The following is a 24,866-nucleotide window of genomic DNA, read 5'->3' as shown; positions in this document are numbered from 1 at the left end:
AGCAGAGGCCATGGAGCCATCCCCAGCGCCTGGGCCATCTTTGCTCCAATGGAGCCTTGGCTGCGGGAGGGGAAGAGAGAGACAGAGAGGAAGTAGAGGGGGAGGGGTGGAGAAGCAGATGGGCGCTTCTCCTATGTGCCCTGGCCGGAAATTGAACCCGGGACTTCCGCACGCCAGGCCGACGCTCTACCACTGAGCTAACCGGCCAGGGCCCGGATTGATTTTGATGTGAGACCTACCTTTGTTCCCCAATGCCACATTATACTTTAAAAAACATATATTTTAACATGTTTTGTCTATATATCAAATCAATTTCTAATACTGAGTCTTCATAGACAAGGCTGTTTTACCATAGTAGATGGTAAAAACTGATAGTCTAGAAAATAATAAAAATTGTGTAATTGTGGTAATGTGGATTGTTTTGAGAAATTCTAAACAGTCCACAAAAAACATTGCCTTAACAATTAAGTACCAATTAATAACGATGCAAATGTTTATAGGATTTTTTCTAGATATAGATCCCACATACTAAAAGCTTGTTAATTTGACTCAGACTCAAAATATGGCTATTAAAAAATCTTATGATAGGCCCTGGCCAGTTGGCTCAGTGGTAGAGCGTCAGCCTGGTGTGTGGAAGTCCCAGGTTCGATTCTGGCTAGAGCACACAGGAGAGGCGCCCATCTGTTTCTCCACTCTTCCCCCTCTCCTTTCTCTCTCTCTTTCTCTCTTCCCCTCCCGCAGCCACAGCTCCATGAGAGCAAAGTTGGCCCAGGTTCTAAGGACGGCTCCATGGCTTCCGCCTCAGGTGCTAGAATGGCTCCAACTGCAGCAGAGCAACATCCCAGATGGCATGAGCATCACCCTGTGGAGGGAATGCTGGGTAGATACTGGTTGGGCACTTGCGGGAATCTGTCCGTATGCCCCCCACCCCCTTCTCACTTCGGAAAAATACAAAAAAAAAATCTTATGGTGACTTGTGTGGGTCAGTTATATGACTTTATAATTTCAGATTGACAGCAGTAACTAACTTAAACCATTCTATCTAAAATCCTTCAAATTTGTTTATATTTACTATAAAGGTAAACTAAACAAGAACATGTATAAATGTGTTATTATTAAAATCTTTACTTGAGAGGGAAATGGAAACTATTTGTTCTTTAAAACAAATTTCCAAAATAATAAAATGATCCAGTAAAAAAACCAACTGTGATGGAATTTTTATATTCAAATAAACTTTTTACACTCAGTTATCTATTGACAATAGTTTTCTCTTATACTGTCTCAGTCTGTATTATTTTGTAACACTCAAAACTAAATGTAGACACAAAAATGTTAAAATACATTTACCTACTTATACATATATTACTTCTAAGGACATCTGAACATTAAACAATCATTACGTGAAAAACATCTACAAAAAGAACATCCCACTATGACAGATATTTGGCAAACTGATCAAGATAGGTTTTCTTAGACTGGTAAGTAGCCCAGGTTAAAAATCATAGGATCCCAAAGAAAAGTTTATGTACTTTCACTTACTTCACTTGAAATTTAACTTAGGTTGAAAAAAATAGCATTGAGTGTAAAATTTGGGATACATTTAATTTTCACTTGAATTTAATATTTTTTCCCATTTCTCTGTCAATACTGAACACTAAATACAACCCACTTGTTAAAAACTCAGCTAATATGCTAATATGAAGTGTTGTAAGATCAAATTAAATTTAACACCTAGTCTTAGAGACAACCCTTTGTAAACCTACTTTATTTATTTATTGGACTTTCCAAGGACTCATCAGATTTAGTATCAACAGAAACAGGTAATATCATAAATAGCAACTTCCAATTCATTCATTCCATATATAGTCAAATCAATTCCTGAATTATAAAGATACCAAAGCTGTTATTTCATTTCTTTTTCTTTATTTTAAAAATATGTCAGTGCTATACTAGGGGTGTAACTCCTTATAAAGCAAGCACAAATGTGGCATCAAACTTACTTTTCCAAAGAAGCCTTTGAAGAACTTCCTTTCCTGGAGGAACAGGGGGACAAGTCGAGCGCTATTATTGTATGAGCTAAATGTCCCACGGTTTCACACCAATAAGCACATATGGAAGTTGGGTAAAGGGCAAAGTAGGAGAAGGGGAGGGAGTGAGTTTTAAAGAGTTATCCATACCAGGAGTGACATGAAAATGCAGGGACACATACTGTATGGCCTAAGAATCCATGGAAAGAATGAGAAGAAATCAGAACCTGTATCCATGCAGAGCAACTAGTTAGTTTAGTATTCTCCATGTACTTTTAAAACAGAGATTATCCAAATTTGGTAGCAGAGAAAAAGATTAGGACATAGTGGTTTCCCAAGATTATATTTTAAAATTTCATAATAGTGAGTAGTAAACAACAGATTAGTCCCATATACATTTTTTAACTGAAAAGTAGTCAACTACGTGGAAATCATCAATTAAAAATCCAGTTCACATTCAAATGACCACATAATCACGTAACAACACATAAAATTAAATTATGAGTGTGCAGGAAGGGTCCTTGTCAGACTTTTTCTTACTGAGTTCAAGATGTCACTTAGAGAATCTTATTTATGCATGAGGATTCATTTGTATGTTTGCTGATCAATTCTACAACAATCATGGGGAAATAATAAATATGTTCTATTCCAAATATAGAATAAATCATCTATAGAGAACACAAAGCTAATGATTTCACTGGAGCAGAGAAAACAAATATATGAGAGCAAAACCACATCTGTGGACCACAACTGAGATTTAAGAAATAGTTTTTTTTTCTGTTTAAAAGTCACTGTTTTAGAATAAACAAACTTGCATGGACAATTATACGTCTACAATTCTGAAACTATGTACATGAAAGAGACATAGCTATTTATGGTCCCAGCACCAATTTTAAAGCATATACAATCTTTAAAAACTGGCCACCATTTAAAAATCTAAAGAATTCATTCAAAGTAGATGGGTTTTATCTGCCCAAGCTAGCTTAATTTTCCATTTCCTTTTTTGGTTAAACTGTACCTTTACCTTTTATAACCAGTTTTTAATGATGGTCAAATGTCTAGAAAAAGATAAATGTACTGAAATTTGATTCTCTTAGACAATTTATAAAGTCATTCACACACTGAATAGTTTGCTTGCTCCCTAAGTTTTGAAAATGACAAACAGCATCAAATATTTCCATAAAATGTTTTAAACTTAAGATGAAAAAATAATAAAGTAATTGTGGTAGTTATCACAATAAGAGTAACTTTACTTCTGCTGCCAAGTTTGGGGATTCTAGTTTTGTTAGACTGTGAGCAACCATCAGCTTTTAAGGATGCAGCCAATGTTAAAAGATTCACCATTCTTGAGGGATAGGGAGGTAAGGGAAAGAGATCTATTAATATTTAATTTAGCTCCCAGAAAAGCACATGTTAAACATGGAGTTTGCCTTCTTTTTATAAAAGATCTCAGATGTTAATGAAAATAAGATGATGTGCAAAATGCATAAAAAGATAGTTATTAGATTAGAGAATATTTAAAAAAAACAATTAAGTTATGATTCTTTTACCTGCTAAAACAAAAACATATATTAGAAAAAAATATATCAAATAGTGAATAAAAAAACCAACATATTAGAAACTGGTAGTACAATGAAACTAGTCTAAAATGAAGACAGAGGGAGAAACATTTACAGAGACAATGGGAAGAAAAGACCTTTGAAAAAGAAGGGCATCTTGGACGAGTGTCAAGCAAGATAACCAAAGGCCCGATGCAACTTTTACAGAATAGATTGATAAATGACATTATCCCTCACCCAGCCCTGACTATAACATAAAGACACTGAAAATGAACAATAGATTGTCTACAGATAATATCTCATATGATCTAATCCTATGTGGCAAATCTGGAAATTATATCACAAAGTAAATTGAGTTAAAAATAGCTATAAGTAACTTTATGTATACAAAGTAAAAAACAATTTAAACATTTAGGCTCTGAGAAGCATATAAAGCAAGATAGTTGAAAACACTATCTTATTTAGTTATAGTATCTTTTCATTTGAGAATATTAAATTTGCAGATAACTTCTAATTAAAGTTAAAATAATCCCAAATACTAAGGAACTACTTCAAGGAAAAAGAAAACTATATTTGCAAACTACCCCGCTTTCTCAATTGCCCACAAACTTAAAAAACACTAGAAAGTTAGATAGACTTTTAGTTAAAAAATCACTTAAGTGATAGTCCTGGCCAGATAGCTCAATTGGTTAGAGCATCATCTGGAAGCACAGAGGTTGCTGGTTCAATTTCCAGGTCAAGGTACATATAGGAACAGCTTGATGTTCCTGTCTCTTTCTCTCTTGGTCTCAACTCAATAAAATAAATGTTAAAAAATAAAATGAAAAAAATAATTTAAGTGATAAGTTTAAGATGTTTGTTTTGCTACTTAACTGTTACATCTATCTGTGCGATATAATTCTTCAAATTTTAAAACTTTGGCATTCAAACTAGTTCTATAGATATGCTATTTTCCTTCAAACTGTAGGTTCACTTTTACATTTGCTTGCATTTATTTGAAACTCTGAGAGGAAGCTTTATGGTTTATAGAAATAAATAAAATCAACTCCAGAGACATAGCTTTTGGCATAAAAGCCATCTGGTAGGTCTGATTATAGATCAGGGGTCTCCAAACTATGGCCCGCGGGCCACATGTGGCCCCCTGAGGCCATTTATCCGGCCCCCGCCGCACTTCTGGAAGGGCACCTCTTTCATTGGTGGTCAGTGAGAGGAGCATAGTTCCCATTGAAATATTGGTCAGTTTGTTGATTTAAATTTACTTGTTCTTTATTTTAAATATTGTATTTGTTCCCGTTTTGTTTTTTACTTTAAAATAAGATATGTGCAGTGTGCATAGGAATTTGTTCATAGTTTTTTTTATAGTCCGGCCCTCCAACGGTCTGAGGGACAGTGAACTGGCCCGGCCCCCTGTGTAAAAAGTTTGGGGACTCCTGCTATAGATGTTTGTTACAGGTTATAGATGTTTGGGTCGATGTTCGTTAGGATCAATGGTAAGGGGGGGAGGCAACTAGAAATTTCTGCACAGTAAAGTTATGAATTTTTGTGGACTAATGTGATGAGACGAACGACAAGCTGAAGACTCCCAAATTTTAGGAACCTTTTCAGCGCAGCACTAGAAAGAGTATTTATATAGAGGAAGCTTGAGAATAATAAATAGGAAATTGAAATTGGTTGCCTAAAAACTTAATCTTATTTTTATTAATTTATGAATTTACTAATTAATTTATTTTTGAGAGAGAAAGAGAGACAGACAGGAAGGCAGAGAGATGAGAACCATCAACTCATAGATGTGTCACTTTAGTTGTTCATTGATTGCTTCTCATACATGCCTTGACTGAAAAGCTCAAGCCAAAACACTGACCCCTTGCTCAAGCCAGTGACCTCTGGACTCAAGTCAGCAACCATGAGGTCATGTTGATAATTGCACATTCAAGCCGGTGACCCTGTGCTCACGCAGTGACCTCAGGGTTTCAAACCTGGGACCTCAGCATCCCAGGCCAATGTTCTATTCACTGTGCAATACTGGTCAGGTTTCAATCATATTTTTAAAAATACATGTTTCTCTATGTAATATTATAAACATTTGCTCCAAGTTTCCTGGATAGGACTAGTCTAAAAAATTTTAAAGGACTTCTTGAATGAAAGTTCAGAAATGGTCAATTTCCCCTCGAAGTTCAAAAGTTTATGTATGTCCAGAAAAAGAGTCAACATATAAAAACTTCATTTTAGTCTTAAAATACCACAGAGACAGGCCCTGGCCGGTTGGCTCAGTGGTAGATCATCAGCCTGGCGTGCAGGAGTCCTGGGTTCAATTCCCGGCCAGGGCACACAGGAGAAGTGCCCATCTGCTTCTCCACCCCTCCCCCTCTCTTTCCTCTCTGTCTCTCTCTTCCCCTCCCGCAGCCAAGGCTCCATTGGAGCAAAGTTGGCCCGGGCACTGAGGATGGCTCTGTGGCCTCTGCCTCAGGCGCTAGAATGGCCCTGGTTGCAACAGAGCAACGCCCCAGATGGGCAGAGCATCGCCCCCTGGTGGGCATGCCGGGTGGATCCCGGTTGGGCGCATGCAGGAGTCTGTCTGACTGTCTCCCTGTTTCCAACTTCAGAAAAATACAATAAAAAAAAAAATACCACAGAGAAATAAGAACCTTTTAAAGATATGCAAAAGGATTTCATAAACTCTAAAACATGAAATATAATTATGGGTGTGGTGATTATTATGAGATTTAATTTGACCACATATAGAAGACTGAATTCTTTTCTGTAAATTCATTCCAGAAATATTTTCTGAGTGGCTACTGTGTGCCAGACACTGTATTAAGCACAGGTATAATTTTTTTAAATGGGAATTTGGTTCCTATTTCTGGTAAAAATAAAAACTTATTAAATTTTATTATCTAAATAGTCCTGTATTCAAATAATCATGCTTATAGTTTATAATCGTCTTGGTTAAAAAAGTGTAAAGGTGCAGGTTCAATTCCTGGTCAAGGCACATAGAAGAATCAATCAATGAATGCATAAATAAGTGGAACAACGAGTTGTTTCTCTCTCTCTCTCTAAAACAAACAAACAAAAAAAGAATAAAGAAAAAAATAAAAAGGTAAAATAAAACAAAAACATTCACTCAACTAAAAAATTCTTTTTGGCCCTGGCTGGCTGGCTCAGTGGTAGAGTGTTTGTTGGCCTGGTGTGTGGATGTCCCAGGTTCAATTCCAGTCAGGGCACACAGGAGAGGTGACCATCTGCTTCTCCACCCTTCCCTCCCTTCCCACCGCAGCCATGGCTCGAATGGTTCGATCAAAGTTGGCCCCAGGTGCTGAGGCTCTATAGCCTTGCCTCAGGTGCTAAAATAGCTCAGTAGCCGAGCAACAGCAGAACATCACCTGGTAGGGGGCTTGCCGGGTGGATCCTGGTGGGGGGGTGGGCACATGCAGGAGGCTGTCTCTGCCTACCCACCTCTCACTTTATATAAAAAAAAAATCTTTATGGGTTTCTGCCAGGTAGTGGCGCAGTGGATAAAGCATCAACCTTGAATGCTGAAATTACCAGTTTGAAACCCTGGGCTTGCTGGGTCAAGCCACATATGACTAGCAATCAATATACAACTAAAGTGAAGCAACTATGAGTTGATAGTTCTTGTTACCCCACCCTCTCTGTAAAATATTTAAAAAAAAGAACCTCTATGGTGAATAGTGGCTATCTCTGGGACTGAAAGAGATTTTTTTTAAATTTTATTTATTCATTTTTTAGAGAGGAGAGAGAGAGAGAGGGAGAGAGAGAAACAGAGAGAGAAAAGGGGGGAGAAGCTGGAAGCATCAACTCCCATATGTGCCTTGACCAGGCAAGCCCAGGGTTTCGAACCGGCGACCTCAGCATTTCCAGGTCGACGCTTTATCCACTGTGCCACCACAGGTCAGGCTGAAAGAGATTTTTTTTTTTTTTTCATTTTTCTGAAGCTGGAAACAGGGAGAGACAGTCAGACAGACTCCCGCATGCGCCCGACCGGGATCCACCCGGCACGCCCACCAGGGGCGACGCTCTGCCCACCAGGGGGCGATGCTCTGCCCATCCTGGGTGTCGCCATGTTGCGACCAGAGCCACTCTAGCGCCTGGGGCAGAGGCCACAGAGCCATCCCCAGCGCCCGGCCATCTTTGCTCCAATGGAGCCTCGGCTGCGGGAGGGGAAGAGAGAGACAGAGAGGAAAGCGCGGCGGAGGGGTGGAGAAGCAAATGGGCGCTTCTCCTGTGTGCCCTGGCCGGGAATCGAACCCGGGTCCTCCGCACGCTAGGCCGATGCTCTACCGCTGAGCCAACCGGCCAGGGCTGAAAGAGATTTTATGTACTGTTTTTATTCATTTGTATTTTATACAATGAACATTTACTAACTACATAATAAACAGATGTTTCTATTTATTTTTTTTTATGCTTTTTTTTTTTTTTGTATTTTTCTGAAGCTGGAAACAGGGAGAGACAGACAGACTCCCGCATGCGCCCAACCGGGATCCACCCGGCACGCCCACCAGGGGCGACGCTCTGCCCACCAAGGGGCGATGCTCTGCCCCTCCGGGGCATCGCTCTGCCGGGACCAGAGCCACTCTAGCGCCTGGGGCAGAGGCCAAGGAGCCATCCCCAGCGCCCCGGCCATCTTTGCTCCAATGGAGCCTCTGCTGCGGGAGGGGAAGAGAGAGACAGAGAGGAAGGAGGGGGGGTGGGGGTGGAGAAGCAAATGGACGCCTCTCCTATGTGCCCTGGCCGGGAATTGAACCCAGGTCCCCCGCACACCAGGCCGACGCTCTACCGCTGAGCCAACCGGCCAGGGCCAACAGACGTTTCTATTTAAAAGTAGGTTTGAGCCTGACCTGTGGTGGTGCAGTGGATGGAGTGTCCACCTGTAATGCTGAAGTTGCTGGTTTGAAACCCTGGGCTTGCTCGGACAAGGCACATACAAATGTTTCTCACTCCTGCTCTCTCTCTCTCCCCACCTTTCTCCAAAATCAATAAATAAAAATCTTAAAAAATATTAATAAAGGTAGGTTTGGAAAATAAAAACCCTACATAGGTCCTGGCCATGTAGTTCAGTTGGTTAAAGCATCATCCCAATATGCTAAAGTTGCCGGTACAATAATCCCTGACCAAGGCAATACAAGAATCAACCAATGAATGCATAAATAAGTAGAATAACAAATGTTTCTCTCTTTCCCTTCCTCTCAAATAAATAAATAAAGAAGCAAATTTAAATGCTTTTAAAAACCTAGACAGTTAAGAGGGTTAAACTGCTTATTAAACAACTAAATAAATACTATCTCTTAATACTTTCTGGGCAAATTTAAACTATCCCTACATATTCCTCATTTAGAGAGTGAACATGTAACTATACTCTGAGCTAAAAGACTTTCTAAAGACTCATTCCACAGTGACCCTCTAACCGTAAATTATGTAAGTTATAAAACTTTAAATAACTATTTATAGTTTGTTTCAAGTCTATCTAGTCTGTTCACTGATTTGCCTGTTGTTTTTAGTCATTAGTATTATAATGTTTAAAATGTTCTTTAATGACTATAAGACAAATTATTGTGTTACTCTTTTAAATGTTCTCAGCTAAACTTATTTTTCCAGTGAACTTAAAATTATTTTGTTAAAGAGGAGACTGAATTTATATTTCTTGGAAAATTACATTATCTGAAACTGTATTTAACTGGGGAATATATTCAGGTGGACACGGCAAGTCTATACGTTATAGCTTCACGTATCATAACACATGGATAGAAGTCCCTTTAACATTATAACTGGAGAGCACAGGCAGACTAGGAAGGAGTTCAATCACATAAGAATTTAATGACTTAAAATTTTTTTTTAAAAAGAAAAGAATTTAAATGACCAAACTCTAAGGTAAAGGGTATATGTGTGTGTATAGATATATGTGTACTTGTGTCTATATTGGTTTATTTTTTACTTTTTTAGTTCTTTGCATGGTATAATTTTATTTTTTTCTTCCTTTCCATTTTACAACAGACTCAGGCATTTCTTCCAAAATATAATCCATTTCTTTGAGTGACTGCTTCCTTAATTTTATATTTTTTATATTGAGGAATTACAGAAGAAAGGGCATACAGAATGTACCGAGAAGCAGAAAAGTTTTGATTATTAGGTAAATTGAGGAAAAAAGCACTCATCAGTAGGCAAACTGGTAGCAGCCCACCATATCAGCAAACCCAAAGCAACATATATTTAATGCTATTTGGGCAAAGGCATGCAGAAGTAATGCTGAATTAAGGCTTTCAGAGCAAGGCGGGGAGGCCACACGCTGGAGAGCAGGGAGGTTGTGAAGAGGGCTGTCAGAGTTTATGAAACAGTCTTCAAACCTACTCAAAATATGAAATTAACACTTTAATCTGAACCTTTATGAACTCTGAACCCATTCTCTTCTTTTATTAAATACAGAGGTATGTGCCTAGGATGTGTTCTATGTCATGACAGGCAAAGTAAACATTATTTATTTAAGAAAGGATTCTGCATTTCAGGTACGCTGAAGTCTGTGCAAGAGGCAGGGAAATATATTGTCTATGTTAGAAGGGTGCACAGAACGAAACTGGGAGTAACAGTCAAGATAATTAGGTCCTCCCAAAACACAAACCTCGCTAGCCATCAGCACAGATATCTCTATCTTCTATTTTTTCCTGGAAAGCTGTTTCTTATAGTAAATTTAAAATCAATCATTTATAACACAGTTAAGACACTAATTATAATGGTTTTATCTTGACTTTAAAATATTCTTCACCCATAAGATTTCATACCACTTGTTTAACTGGGTCTGATTCAAAAGTACCTTTTGGATAATGTCTGGCCTAAACTGAAGAAGTTGGTCTTTATAATTTATACTTTTGGATGAACAACACAATTCTTCATTAGTGAACTCACATCTTTGCCTTAAGAGAAACACTGTTCCTACTGAATTGTGCATCCCTGAAATTTACTGAGCAAAATCTTTGAAGGAAATATGTACAGCATATAAACCAACACTGGCAACCATCAAATACATACAGCTTTCAATCTTTTTACAGCATCTTCACAGATGTGCATTCCTCTTGACTCATCAACTTCTACATGGCCGAGGTACTGCAGAAAGAAGAAAAAGTTTAGGGCTTTGGTTATGTCTACCGAGTAGCTACTACAGGGTAGGTATTAGATGGTAAAAATTGAATATTAAAACTCCTATACTCAAGAAACTCACAGCCATTGTAGAAAGTTAAGAATGTTACTTTACTTACCCTCAGTGTCCTCATATGAATGAGATTTATAATGTCTCAAAGAGTTATTATAGAAAAGTACATGGAAGGCACTAAATGTTATCTGAACCTATCAAACCTGAGAAATTATAACCGGTGCTAGACACAGTTACTGTATCTCTAAACATAAAAATAATCCTAAATATACATATATGTATGTATGTACACACACACACACACACACATGCATATGCATACTGAGGAAGGCATAAATAAAAATACCAGCTATTTCAAGGCTGAAGAGTTCACATACTCCTTATATGGGGAACATAGAAGAGTAGGGCAGAAATTTAAAACAAAATTTAAGAAGGCAATGAATCTGAGCTTCAAAAGATGTGTAGAATTCGAAAAGGCAGAAGTGGCAAATTTGCGAAACTATTTTAAGCAGAGAGAACATTACAAGTGTAGAACAGGATAACTATATATCAGCAAGTACTACTATTTGGCTGGAATATGAGGCATATGCAGCTTGGAATTGGAATGCTAAAAGAGTCTGTACTTAATCTAAGTAAGTGGCAATGAAGAACTAATAGAACTTTTTCTGGTAATATGATTCAAATTGTACCTTAGTATGGGAATAGTCTTGGATTAGAAAGCAGAAGGGATGGTGGCCATACTCCAAGTGCTCTCTTTTAAGAAGAAATTTAGGGTCTGATTCTGTCCCACCCTTTACCCTGTCCCACCCACTGAATGAAACTGTAAAACTTGCACAGAATGCATGGAGCACCTACTTGAGATTTCTGTGAAGAGTAGAAGATAAATCAGAGAGGAATACTGAAATTCAAAGTATTTCTGAACTGGCAGGGAGTTTGCCTCCCTCCCCTGCCCTCCTCCTCCTTGGTACCTCATACTGTGACAGAGAAAACTCTGGGAAAAGCATATAGCTCTGGCTCAAGGGACCAGGCAAGGGAACTCCTTATTCTTGGAAATAAGAATAGCAATCCTTCTGCCTTTTATTTCTTTCTTCTCTGTCTTCTCTCTTATCCCAGCCCCAAGAAATCCTGTGGTTGTGGTGCTGCTGGTAATTAAATGTCTAAAGAATTGTTAGCAGCTGTAACTACTTAAACATCATATAAAACAACAGATTTGTGATCTGATCATAAATCCCCACCCACCTTCCCATTTATTTGCTGCTATAGTCTTTTCAGTGATATAAGCAGTTATACGCATGGGATAAAATAACATTGGGCCATTGTAAATTGAGGTGGAATAACCGTTTCAAATCTCTTCTGCATACATGGCCTATTGCTTCCCTGTCCATATGTCCTTAGCACTAAGGCTCATACATCTTCATCAATTATCTTACGTGGGGCAAAAGATTACATGTGTGATGCGATGGAGCACTCTTTACACGATGCTGTGTGTGTGGTGAAGAGAGTGTTGGAGTCCAAGTCTGTGGTTCCGGGTGGGGGAGCTGTAGAAGCAGCCCTTTCCATATATCTCGAAAACTACGCAACCAGCATGGGGTCTCGGGAACAGCTCGCTTTTGCAGAGTTTGCACGGTCTCTTCTTGTTATTCCGAATACGCTGGCAGTTAATGCTGCCCAAGACTCAACTGACCTAGTTGCAAAGTTAAAAGCTTTTCATAATGAGGCTCAAGTTAACCCAGAACGTAAAAATCTAAAATGGATTGGTCTCGATCTGGTCAATGGCAAACCTCGAGACAACAAACAAGCAGGGGTATTTGAACCAACTATAGTTAAAGTTAAAAGCTTGACTGCTTAGTGTATCCCAAGGTTCTCTTTACCACGCCACAGTTGCAGAGCTCCAGGGAAAAGCACCCTGGTCTCATCTCTCCAGGCAGAGGAGAACAGAAGCTCCATTTCCACACATGCTGCAGATAGATGGCTTTTCCAGTCTACCTGAATCATTACCAGCTAGAAGCAGTGGTCATTGGGACTTGGACGTGAGCTGCAAAGTATAGAATTGTGACAACAATTCCAGTGCCATGCAGACTTTTCCTGGATGTGGACTTTTCCTGGACTCCTGCTCCTTGTGACAGCTCCTAACTGACTGAACTGGGGTTGGGTTGCATTTGCAGGGATCTGGAATGGTGTTGGTGCCAACTTGGACCATGAACATGTTAAGGACACTATTGTTTTATGGATTCTTGCTGTATTGGCCAAGAGTTTGCTTAAAGGCTTTAATCACTGTAAAAAAAATAGAAGACTGGATAAAGAAGATGTGGCACATATACACTAGGTATGCTACTCAGCCATAAGAAATGATAACATCGGATCATTTACAACAAAATGGTGGGATCTTGATAACATTATAAGGAGTGAACTAAGTAAATCAGAAAAAAAACAAGAACTGCATGATTCCATACATTGGTGGGACATAAAAGCGAGACTAAGAGACATAGACAAGAGTGTGGTGGTTACGGGGTGGGAGACAGGGAAGGAGGGGGGGGAGGGGGAGGGGCACAAAGAAAACTAGATAGAAGGTGAGGGAGGGCAATCTGACTTTGGGTGATGGGTATGCAACATAATTGAAGGACAAGATAACCTGGACATGTTTTCTTTGAATATATGTACCCTATTTATTGATGTCACCCCATTAAAATTAATAAAAATTTATTTATAAAACAAAAAAAGCTTGAAATTTGCGACAGAAGCTGCAATTACCATTCTTCGAATTGATGATCTTATTAAATTGCATCCAGAAAGCAGAGATAAGCATGAAGGTTATGATGATGCTATTCACTCAGGAGCCCTTGATGACTGATTTGATTCCTTTTATTTATAACAGTGTCAGATGCACCTGTCTTAAGCCTGTGCATTACACATTAAAGTACAAAAAAAAAAAAAAAAAAAATAAATAAATAAATAAATAAATAAATAAATCCCCACCCAGCACGTCAAGATGGGTCATGCCTCAGGTCTGTAACTTCCCTAGTAAAAGCTTATCTTTGCCTTAAGCAAGCCCTGTCCATTGTTTTTTTAAACACTTTTGTTTCTTAAATTCTTCTTAAAAATGGAAACCATGCCTCTGAGGAAGGGGAACTTCCTCTCTGTTCAGTGGACAGTGATTCCAGAAAGGTGGAGCCAACCCCGCTTCTGCTTTCCCCCCTCTCTCTGTATCTCCCACCATTTGGCCCTGGAATGGAGGTAAAATAGTGGGAACTTGTGGGAAACACAGGTATACAGAGTTTAAGTAACTTGCCCAAGGTCATTCAGCTAATGAATGCTCAAACCCAAGCAGCCTGATCCAGTCTTATAATGCTCTTATAATGAATTTTTTGTTTTTACTCCGATCTTTACAATGATGAATAATACATACATAAAACCAATGTAGAAAACTGCTGTACTCTGGTAACAAAATACTTGGGGCATCAATCACAAAAATCATAAACTAAGGCCAAATAATTAAATGTCTAAAGAATTGTTAGCAGCTGTAACTGAATAAACATCATATAAAACAACAAGAATGCTCTTTTTCACTGTGGATAAAAAGGGGCTCTGCAATAAGTCTAACAGAAAGTAACCTCACAGGGTGATCTGATCATAAATCCCCACCCGGCAGGTCATGGTGGGTCAGGCCTCAGGTCTGTAACTTCCCTAGTAAAAGGTTATCTTTGCCTTAAGCAAGCCCTGTCCACTGTTTTTTTAAACACTTTTGTTTTTTAAATTCTTCTTAAAAATTAAATTTATTGGGGTGAAACTGGTGAATAAGATCATATAGGTTTCAGATCATCTACGACACATGATCTGTACATTGCATTGTGTGCCCACCACCCAAAGTCAAATCACCTTCCATCACCATGTATTTGGCCTCCTGTACCCTTTACTACCGCCCCCACCCCTTCCTCCTGGTACCCACCATACTGTTGTCTGTGTCTACGAGTTTCAATTTTATATCCCACATGAGTGAGATCATATGGTTCTTAGCTTTTTCTGACTTATTTTGCTTAGCATAATATTCTCAAGGTATATCCATGTTGTTGCAAATGGCAGTATTTCATCTTTTTTATGGCTGAGTAGTATTCCATTGTGTATATGTACCACATCTTCTTTATCCAATCCTCTACTGAAGTACACTTTGGTTTTTCCATGTCTTGGCCACTGTGAATAATGCTGCAGTGAACATAGGGGTACATTGTATCTTTGTGAATAAATGCTTCCCAATTTTTCAGGTAAATTCCCAGAAGAGAAGTTGCTAGGTCATATGGTTACTCTATTCTTAATTATTGATGGATTGATTGATTTTAGAGAGAGTGAAACATTGATTTGTTGTTCCACTTATTTATGTATTCATTGGTTGATTCTTGTACGTGTCCTGACTGGGGATTAAACCTGCAACCCTGGCATACCAGGACGATGCTCTAAACCAATTGAGCTACCTAGCCAGGGCCTGTTCTTAATTTCTGAGGAACCACCATACTGTTTTCCATAGTGGCTTTTCCAGTTCACATTCCCACCAGCAGTGAATGAGGGTTCCCTTTTCTCCTCAATCTCTCCAACACTTATTATTACTTGTCTTGTTGATCTTGTCCATTTGTTTGTCTAGGTTAATAAAGGTTAATAAACCTTTGAAATGCCTTTTTTCGGATCACCTTCAAGGGAGCACATAATCTTATCCTGCAGTCGATCCAGTCAGAGATTTCCTTGCCTTGCTTTCTCCCATGTAATATAATCTTTCTTATGCTCCCCCCACCTAATTCTAAATGTATAAAAAGAAACTGCAAACTGTCATCTGGGAAACATTTTTCTCAGGAGCATTTGAGATCTTCTGGCATGTAGTCAGTTTGGCTCAAATAAACTCATAAAAATTCTCTACAGGTCTGGGTGTTATCTACATCTACATGGTGAATCAAATAACACATTATATAAAGTTCTAAGTTGAAAGAGTATAACCTCGTTAGGGCAAGTCTGAATGATATAAAACCAAGAATACACCCCCCCACACACACACACACACACAATCATGCCCGCATAATGACCTTCCAGTCAAAGACAAATTGCATATACAACAGTGGTCCCTTAAGATTAAAATGGAGCCGAAGAATTTCTACTGCCAAGTGACATGTAGCTGTCTTAATATCCTAGTGCAAAGCATTACACAATACAGCTGTGTTACAATTACCTACAGTATTCAGTGCAGTAACAGGCTGTAGAGGTTTGCAACCTAGCAGTTGTAGAGAAACAGATTTTTGTCACCCCAGAATATGTCTCTCTAGCATAAGGATTATTTTAGGCTGGCTAATTTTAACAAACAGCATACATAGAAAAAGCTCTAAAACTCAAGTAGAAGTTTTCAAGTACACATTTACCTTTGTAAGGGAAATCTCCATTTGTAAGGGGGTCTGCCTTGCTGTACCAGGAATAGGGGAATCAATTTATCTCTAGAAACTTTTATCACTGCAGAAGACAAGGATTTAAATCTGCTAAAGGCCTTATCCCTAGTTTACAGTTCTTTTCCTCGTAACCTTTCTTAACTGACACTCCCCACACCCAACATCTTCATTTGTCTTCAACTGAAGATTTATTGAAGGTGGTGGCTTCAGCCATTTTGGCTCAGTAAGAGATAGCATAAACTTTAAGACAGAGTCCACATTTAGTTGTCTTTGTTTACCTCTTTTTCTATTAAAAGAAAAAATTTAATTCAAAATTATAGGCTGTTAGAAATGTCAAGGTTTGGTGGTTCTGGCAACTATGTAGTTTCAGATGTTTAGATTGAACTCACACCCAGAAACTATGGAGTACTTTGTTACTGAAGACTACTTTTTCATCATTTAGTTATATGCTACAGTGATAGAAGACAGTGATGAATGAACTTTTAAAATAATTCTTTGGTTGAATTGAGTTCTACAAAGTATTATATTTCTTCATGTTCAGTTGATATGTAGCTTTTTTCAAAGCCCAATAATATATTCTTAATTTCTTGGTTCATTGAAAAAAGAAAATCAAGTACAAGGAAAGAGTAAAATCTCCACAACTGAGTTGTCTGGACCCACTCTTCTGACATTTTAAAAAATTCTGACCTTGGCCAGGTATCTCAGTTGCCTAGAGTGTCGTCAGATATGCCAAGGTTGTGGGTTCGATCCCTCATCAGGGCACATACAGGAAACAACGAATGAATGCATAAATAAGTGAAACAACAAATTGACGTTTCTCTCTCCTAAATAAATTCAAAAAACCAAATTCTAACATCTCATTCTTGGCACACTGTTGAGTTTTCTAAATCTGCTCTTTTTAAAATTTAATCACTGACTTGAAATGCCAAATATATAATTACAGTATCCTGATTTTTCTATTTTGTACTACTGGTATTTCTAGTTTGGCAGCATAACATGCTATTTAAAAATCATCATAGTTTAAGAATATATTTTTTTATCTGCTTTGCATGATCACTTTCACTAATTATTTTCTTACAGAATTTTCCTGGATACTTCTCATGTTTCTTCCTTGGGATCAACTTTTGGACTAATTTTAACTTTACTAGAATTTGGGATTGTCAGTGTTTGGGATTTTGGTCATTCTAAAAGATATGTAACCCATTATAGTTTTATTTATGTATAATTTGTCTTTCCTTTCTGATTGCTTTTAGGATTTTCTTAGTCTTAGGTATCTAAGTCTCATTCATATGTTTGGGAAACAGACAAATATTTTTAGTAGCTTTACTGAGATATAATTCATGTATTATACTATTTAACCACTTCAAGTGTACAGTTGAATAGTTTTTGGTATATTATTAATTCTTTTAAACTGTGGTAAAATACAATTTAAAATTTTATTTATGTATTTTTTGTATTTACATAAAATTTGCCATTTAACCATTTTAAAGTATACAATTCAGTGGTATTAGTTACATTCACAATATTGGGCAAGCATCACCACTATCTATTTCCTAAACTTTTTCATCACTCCAACACAACCATTAAGCAACGACTTCTCAGTTCTCCCTTCCCCAGCTCCTGGTAATCTCTAATCTACTTCCTGTCTCTATAAAATTGCTTATTCTAGATGTTTCATATAAGTGGAACTGTTCAATATCTGTCCTTTAGTGTATAGCTTTCACATAGGTTTGTCTGTATAGCATGTATCAGAACTTCATTCTTCTAATGGTGGAATAATACACCACTGCATGAATATACTCCATTCATATCCATTTACCTGTTGACAGACACTTGGGTTGTTTCCACCTTTTGGTTATTATGAATAACGCTGCAAACAACATTGACACATAAGTATCTGTATACTCCTTGCTTTCAATTCCTTTTGTTTTACACTTAGGAGCAGAATTACTGGGTCCTGTGGGGGAATTATATGTTTAGTTTTTTGAGGAACTGTCATGCTGTTTTCCATAGTGTTGCACTGTTTTACATTCCCATCAAAATGATTAGGGTTTCAATTTTTCCACATATTTGTCAGCACTTTACTTTCTGTTTAAAAAAAACTTATACCATCCTAATTGGCGTGAAGTGGCATCTCATGACATTAATTTGCATGCCCTGAATGACTAATGATGTTGAGCATCTATCTTTTCATGTGCTAATTGGTCATCTATCTTCTTTGGAGAAATGTCTGTTCATATCCTTTGCCCATTTTAAAATTGTCTTTAAATTATTTTATTTGTAAAAGTAGTTCTATATTTTGATATATGTTTTCCAACTATTTGCTGCTATTCTGTAGGCTGTTTTTTCACTTTCTTGAAAATATTCTTGATGCACAAAAGTTTTAATTTTGAAGTTCAATATATCTATTTTTTCTTTTGTTGACATTCTTTTGATGCCATATTTAAGACTACACTGCCCCAAAGTCATGAAAATTTACCCATGTTTGCTTTTAAGAATTTTATAGTTTAGAGCCTGACCTGAGGTGGCGCAATGGGATAAAGCATTAACCTGGAATGCTGAGGTTGCTGGTTCGAAACCCTGGGCTTGCCTGGTCAAGGCACATATGAGAGTTGATGCTTCCTCCTCCTCCTCTCTCTCTCCTCTCTCTCTCTCTCTCTCTCTTTTTCTCTGTCTCTCTCCTCCGTAAAAATGGAATAAATAAAGTTGTGTTTGTTTTTTTAAAAGAATTTTATAGTTTAATATGGAGTGAGGTAGGGATCCAACCATAATCTTTTGCATGTAGAAATCAGTTATCTAAGCACCTATGGGTGAAAAGACAATTCTTTCCTCACTGAGTGCACTTAGCACCCTTTTCAAAAAATCAAATGAACATAGATGTAATCGACTTTTATTTATCCTATTTGCTTCTTCAATTTGAGGATTCAAATACTGCTTTCAATGAATTCATCATCTTTTCTCCTCCTGAAAATCCCATTAGGCCTGTTGGTACTATTAGACTTTTAAATTTGTTTATCCATGCTTTTTTTTTTTTTTTTTTTTTACAGAGAGAGAGTCAGAGAGAGGGATAGACAGACAGGAACAGAGAGATGAGAAGCATCAATCATTAGTTTTTCGTTGCTCGTTGTAACACCTTAGTTGTTCATTGATTGCTTTCTCATATGTGCCTTGACCGCGGGTCTTCAGCGGACTGAGTAGTAACCCCTTGCTCGAGCCAGCAACCTTGGGTTGAAGCTGGTGAGCTTTTGCTCAAACCAGATGAGCCCACGCTCAAGCCGGCGACCTTGAGGTCTCGAACCTGGGTCCTCCGCATCCCAGTCCGATGCTCTATCCACTGTGCCACCGCCTGGTCAGGCCATCCATGCTTCTTTTTTTCATATTTTCTCTTCATCATCTTGTGCTACATTCTGAATAATTTCATCAAACCTATCTTTGAGTTTACCAACTCCCTTTTTCAGCTAGGTCTAACTCACTAAATTCAATTTCAATAACTATTTTTCACTTTTAGAAGCTCAGATTTGGTTCTTTGTCTAATCTATTTTTTTCACTGTCCTTTTTTCCTTATGGTTTGAATTCAGTTTTTTAATGTCTTTAATTATTTTATATATACATATTTTATAGTCTAAATTTCAAGTTTTTAAAGTGCTGATCCTCTTGTTCTTTATTGTATCTGCTAAACATTTCCAAATATAATTTATAACTTTATTAAAATTATAAGTTCATAACAGTGTGTACCCAATGGGATATGGGGAGTAGGAAGAAGATATAAGGGTGATAAATGAGGGATGAGGCCCTGGCTGGTTGGCTCAGTGGTGGTGTCAGCCTGGCGTGTGGAAGTCCTGAGTTCAATTCCCAGCCAGGGCACACAGGAGAAGTGCCCATCTGCTTCTCCACCCTTCCCCCTCTCCTTTTTCTCTCTCTCTTTCCCTCCCGCAGCCAAGGCTTCATTGGAGCAAAGTTGGCCCAGGTGCTGAGGGTGGCTCTATGGCCTCCGCCTCAGGTGCTAGAATGGCTCTGGTTATAAAGGAGCAATGCCCCAGATGGGCATAGCATTGCCCTCTAGTGGGCATGCCAGGTAGATCCTGGTTGGGCGCATGCAGGAGTCTGTCTCTCTGCCTTCCCACTTCCCATTTCAGAAAAATTGAAAAAAGGAAAAAAAATAATGGATGAAAATTTGAGGGGTGAACACACAATATGGTATACAGATATGTGTTGTAGAATTGGACATCTGAAACCTGTATTAATTATCTTAACCAGTATCACCCCAATAAAATAAAGAAAAATAAGTTCACCTTCACTGAAGCTCAGTTTTTATGGGGGATCATGCATTCCAGATTGTGGAATGGTTTTATATTTGCTTATTTAGCGCCTAAGACCTACTATATATTAATTTGAGGATTCTTATACCACTCAGTCTATAGCATATGACGTCCAAATCCACAGCTTCATTTTTTCTTGGGAGACTCCTTTTTTGGGGGTGGAGAGAGACTTTTTTTAACCCAGGATTTGAATAAAGGCAAGATTCCTTGTTTGTTTGTTTTTTTACAAAGGCAGAGAGAGAGTCAGAGAGAGGGATAGATAGGGACAGGCAGATAGGAACGAAGAAATGAGAAGCATCAAACATCAGTTTTTCGTTGCGACACCTTAGTTGTTCATTGATTGCTTTCACATATGTGCCTTGACCGTGGGGCTATAGCAGACCGAGTAATCCCTTGCTCAGGCCAGTGACCTTGGGTTCAAGCTGGTGAGCTTTACTCAAACCAGATGAGCCCACAGTCATGCTGGCAACCTCAGGGTCTCGAAACTGGGTACCCCGCATCCCAGTCCGACACTATCCATTGCGCCACTGCCTGGTCAGGCTCCTTTTTTTTTTCTTTTCTTTTTTTTGCTTTTCCTTCTAGTTCTCTATTTCACTGATTGTAAAGCCCACTGAAGGTTATGCTTCTATGTTGGGTCCTCAGTTATAATTCTCTGCATTTTATGAGTCCAGGGCCTTGAAAATGGATGTTAAAACCAAAGGCTCTTGGTGAAGACAAGATGGCGATAGAGTAGGCAGACGTACCAACTTCTACCTCCCAGAACCAAAGTGGATTACAAACTAATTTTAAGAACCATCATCTGGAAAAACCAACTTTTTTTATTTATTTATTTTTTATTTATTCATTTTCGAGAGGAGAGGGAGAGACAGAGAGAGAGAAGGGGGGAGGAGCTGGAAGCATCAACTCCCATATGTGCCTTGACCAGGCAAACCCAGGGTTTCGAACCGGCGACCTCAGCATTTCTAGGTCGACGCTTTATCCACTGCGCCACCACAGGTCAGGCTGGAAAAACCAACTTTTGATTAAACTAAGAGGACTCTTCAATCAAGGAACACTGAAGAAGCCACACTGAGACTGGTAGGAAAAAACAGAAACAAGGAGAGGGCTGCCCAGCTCCCCTAACCGAATGGCAGCGGGAGAGACTCGCATGCTGGGAAGTGAGTTTAGCAGAGAGGGGAGGGTCCTGAGTCCCAGGAACAAAACCCCAGCATGCAGCCCCAGAGCCTAGAAGAGGCAAATAGACAGTATTTAGCTGGAAACAAGACAGGATACTGTTTGTGAGAAAGAGACTGATTTCTCAGACCCAGAATTCTTCTTAAAGGGACTTCACAGAAAACCTCTCTCACAACCACTCACCCGGGGCTCCAGGGGACGGGGAGAGAGGAGAATACCAGAGTAGCAGGAAGAGTGTAATCTAGGAGGCACAGGGAGAAACATTTTGGGAGACAGCCACCCTAATCCCTGGGACAAGTCACTCCCAAATCTGAAGTGAATATTTCCCCTGGAAACAGCAATACCAGCAAAGGGAAGCAGGATACCAGCTAAACAAGCTCTCCTGTGGCACTCAGAGCAGAGTCACTTAGAAGGAGGGAGCTTTCAGGACTACAGTAGTGAGTCTTAGGGTCTGAGCTGCGGCGCCCCCATCCACATGGCTGAGAGCTTGCCCGAGGGCGGGCAGCAGCGGGACACAGAAGCGTGTTTCTGTCGGCAAGGGCAGAAGCCGGCTGGCCATCACTGAGGCCCAGGTGTGAGCTCAGTCTTGCCTGGCTGAGGAGGAGGGGTCGTGCAAAAGTGGTCAAGCCCAGCTGCAGGCCGCCTGTAATCCAGCCTGCAGGGGAAGGACAGGAGCCCAGAAGGGGAGGAGACCTACCCTTGAGCAAGGGTGCAGAAGCACAGCCTTGCCCCACCTGCGGAACTGAGGCTTGTGGCCTGACATAGGAGCAGCTCCTCCCACAGGGGTGGAGCCAAAAGCCTAGAACAGGCGGAGTCCCGCTACTGAGCATGGGCACGCAGTCCCGCCTAGCCTGTGGAGCCAAGGCTTGCAGCCATCCCACAAGCAGGCTCCTCCTGCAGGGGTGGGGCGAAAGCCCAGAATCAGGCGGAGACCTGCAGCTGAGCAAAGGTGCTCACCCCTGCCCTCAGGGCCGAGCATAATGCCACCCACGGGGGCGGGGCGAAGGCCAAGGCCACCGAGGCTTGTACACCTGAGCACATGATCACAGCCACTCCCGTGAAGGAGAGGCGGAACCACAGCAACAACCCCAGTGGGCAGGCACCGGCAACGCCCATACTCGAACGCCCTAGGCAGCAACAGCAGAGAAGGTGGTGGGTCTGCAGACAGACCACACCTAGGGAACACAGAGGCCATACCCATTGGACTCCAGTGGTCAAAACCTTCTTTTACACAGACAAAATGAGAAGGCAGAGAAATGCAACACAAGTGAATCAAGAGAAATCCCCAGAAAAGGACCTGAATGAGCCAGATATAACCAAATTACCAGATGCAGAGTTTAAAATAACGATTGTTAGGATGCTCAAAGATATTAGAACAACAATAGATGGTCATTATGAACACCTAAATAAAGAGATAGCAAATATAAAAAAGGACATTGAAATAATAAAAAAGAATCAGTCAGAAATGACAAATATAATATCAGAAATGAAGAACACAATGGAAGGGATTAAAAGCAGGATGGATGAAGCTGAGAATCGAATCAGCGAGTTAGAGGACAAGATAAATGAAGGCATGAAAGCAGAGCAGAAAAAGAAAAGAGACTCAAAAAGTCTGAGGAAACTCTAAGAGAGCTCTGTGACAACATGAAGATGCTCTGTAACATCCGCATCATAAGGGTTCCTGAAGAAGAAGAGAAAGAACAAGGGATAGAGACTTTGTTCAAACATATCATAGCTGAAAACTTCCCTCAATTAAGGCAGGAAAACATCTCACAAGTTCAAGAAGCACAGAGAACTCCATTAAAGAGAAACCCAAAGAAATCTACACCAAGACACATCATAATTAAAATACCAAAGTATTTAAGTGATAAATCTAAGTGATAAAGGGAAAATATTAAAAGCTGCTAGAGAAAAAAAGACTATCACCTACAAAGGAGCCCCTATAAGGATTACATCCCACTTCTCAACAGAAACACTTGAGGCCAGAAGGGAATGGCAAGAAATATTCAAACTAATGCAGAACAAGAGACTATAACCAAGACTACTTTATCCAGCAAGGCTATCATTTAAAATTGAAGGAGAAATAAAAAGCTTTCCAGACAAAAAAAAACCCTCAAGGAATTCACTACAACCAAACCAATGCTGCAAGAGATGCTAAGGGGCCTGTTGTAAACAGATCAAAGGAGAAAAAGAATATATTGAATAGAAAAAGAGGAATACAGTTATAAAGAATAAAATGGCAATAAACAACTACATATCAATGATAACCTTAAATCTAAATGGATTAAATGATCTGATCAAAAGACATAGGGTAGCTGCGTGGATAAGAAAACAGGACCCATACATATGCTGTCTACAAGAGACACACCTTAAAATGAAAGATGAATATAGACTGAAGATAAAAGAATGGAAAAAAATATTTCATGCAAATAGAAATGAAAAAAAAGCTGGGGTAGCAATACTTATATCAGACAAAATAGAAACAAAAGCTATTGTAAGAAATAAAGAAGGTCACTACATAATGATAAAAGGAGCAATGCAACAGAAAGATATAACTGTTATAAATATCTACGCACCTAATATAGGAGCACCTAAATATATAAAGCAGACTTTGATGGATTTAAAGGGTGAGATCCCTAGCGTGCGGAGGACCCGGGTTCGATTCCCGGCCAGGGCACACAGGAGAAGCGCCCATTTGCTTCTCCACCCCTCCGCCGCGCTTTCCTCTCTGTCTCTCTCTTCCCCTCCCGCAGCCAAGGCTCCATTGGAGCAAAGATGGCCAGGGCGCGGGGGATGGCTCTGTGGCCTCTGCCTCAGGCGCTAGAGTGGCTCTGGTCACAACATGGCGACGCCCAGGATGGGCAGAGCATCGCCCCCTGGTGGGCAGAGCGTCGCCCCTGGTGGGCGTGCCGGGTGGATCCCGGTCGGGTGCATGCGGGAGTCTGTCTGACTGTCTCTCCCTGTTTCCAGCTTCAGAAAAATGAAAAAAAAAGAAAAGGGTGAGATCAACAGCAATACTATACTAGTAGAGTATTTCAATACCCCACTAACATCACTAGATAGATCCTCAAGAAAGAAAATTAACAAAGAAACAGCAGACTTAAAGGACAAACTATATCAACTGGATTTAATAGATATCTTCAGAACCTTTCACCCTAAAGCAGCAGAATATACATTCTTTTCAAGTGCTCATGGTACATTCTCTAGGA

At 39.5% G+C, this 24,866-nt stretch overlaps 1 protein-coding gene and 1 non-coding gene across 9 annotated transcripts in view; one reads left to right on the top strand and one right to left on the bottom strand.

Annotated features, from left to right (window-relative positions):
- Window positions 1-24,866, bottom strand: part of NUMB (NUMB endocytic adaptor protein) — a 193,748-nt gene that overhangs the window by 38,449 nt on the left and 130,433 nt on the right. For 5 of the 8 annotated variants that reach the window (XM_066278473.1, XM_066278472.1, XM_066278478.1 and 2 more), the window contains 2 exons: window positions 10,625-10,699; window positions 2,001-2,033 (listed from right to left, as the gene is read on the bottom strand). In XM_066278473.1, the coding sequence (XP_066134570.1) occupies window positions 2,001-2,033; window positions 10,625-10,699 (108 nt within the window). The remainder of the gene's footprint in view (window positions 1-2,000; window positions 2,034-10,624; window positions 10,700-24,866) is intronic. The other 3 variants (XM_066278476.1, XM_066278479.1, XM_066278477.1) reach the window with 1 other exon arrangement.
- On the top strand, window positions 11,985-12,121 carry LOC136337130 (small nucleolar RNA SNORA20). The gene has a single exon (XR_010731830.1). It is a non-coding gene; the product is annotated as a small nucleolar RNA SNORA20 (small nucleolar RNA).

This window comes from Saccopteryx bilineata, chromosome 4, assembly GCF_036850765.1.
Source record: "Saccopteryx bilineata isolate mSacBil1 chromosome 4, mSacBil1_pri_phased_curated, whole genome shotgun sequence".
Classification (NCBI taxonomy): domain Eukaryota; kingdom Metazoa; phylum Chordata; class Mammalia; order Chiroptera; family Emballonuridae; genus Saccopteryx; species Saccopteryx bilineata.
Note: the sequence above shows the minus strand (reverse complement) of the source record. Positions and strands in the feature narration are given on the sequence as shown.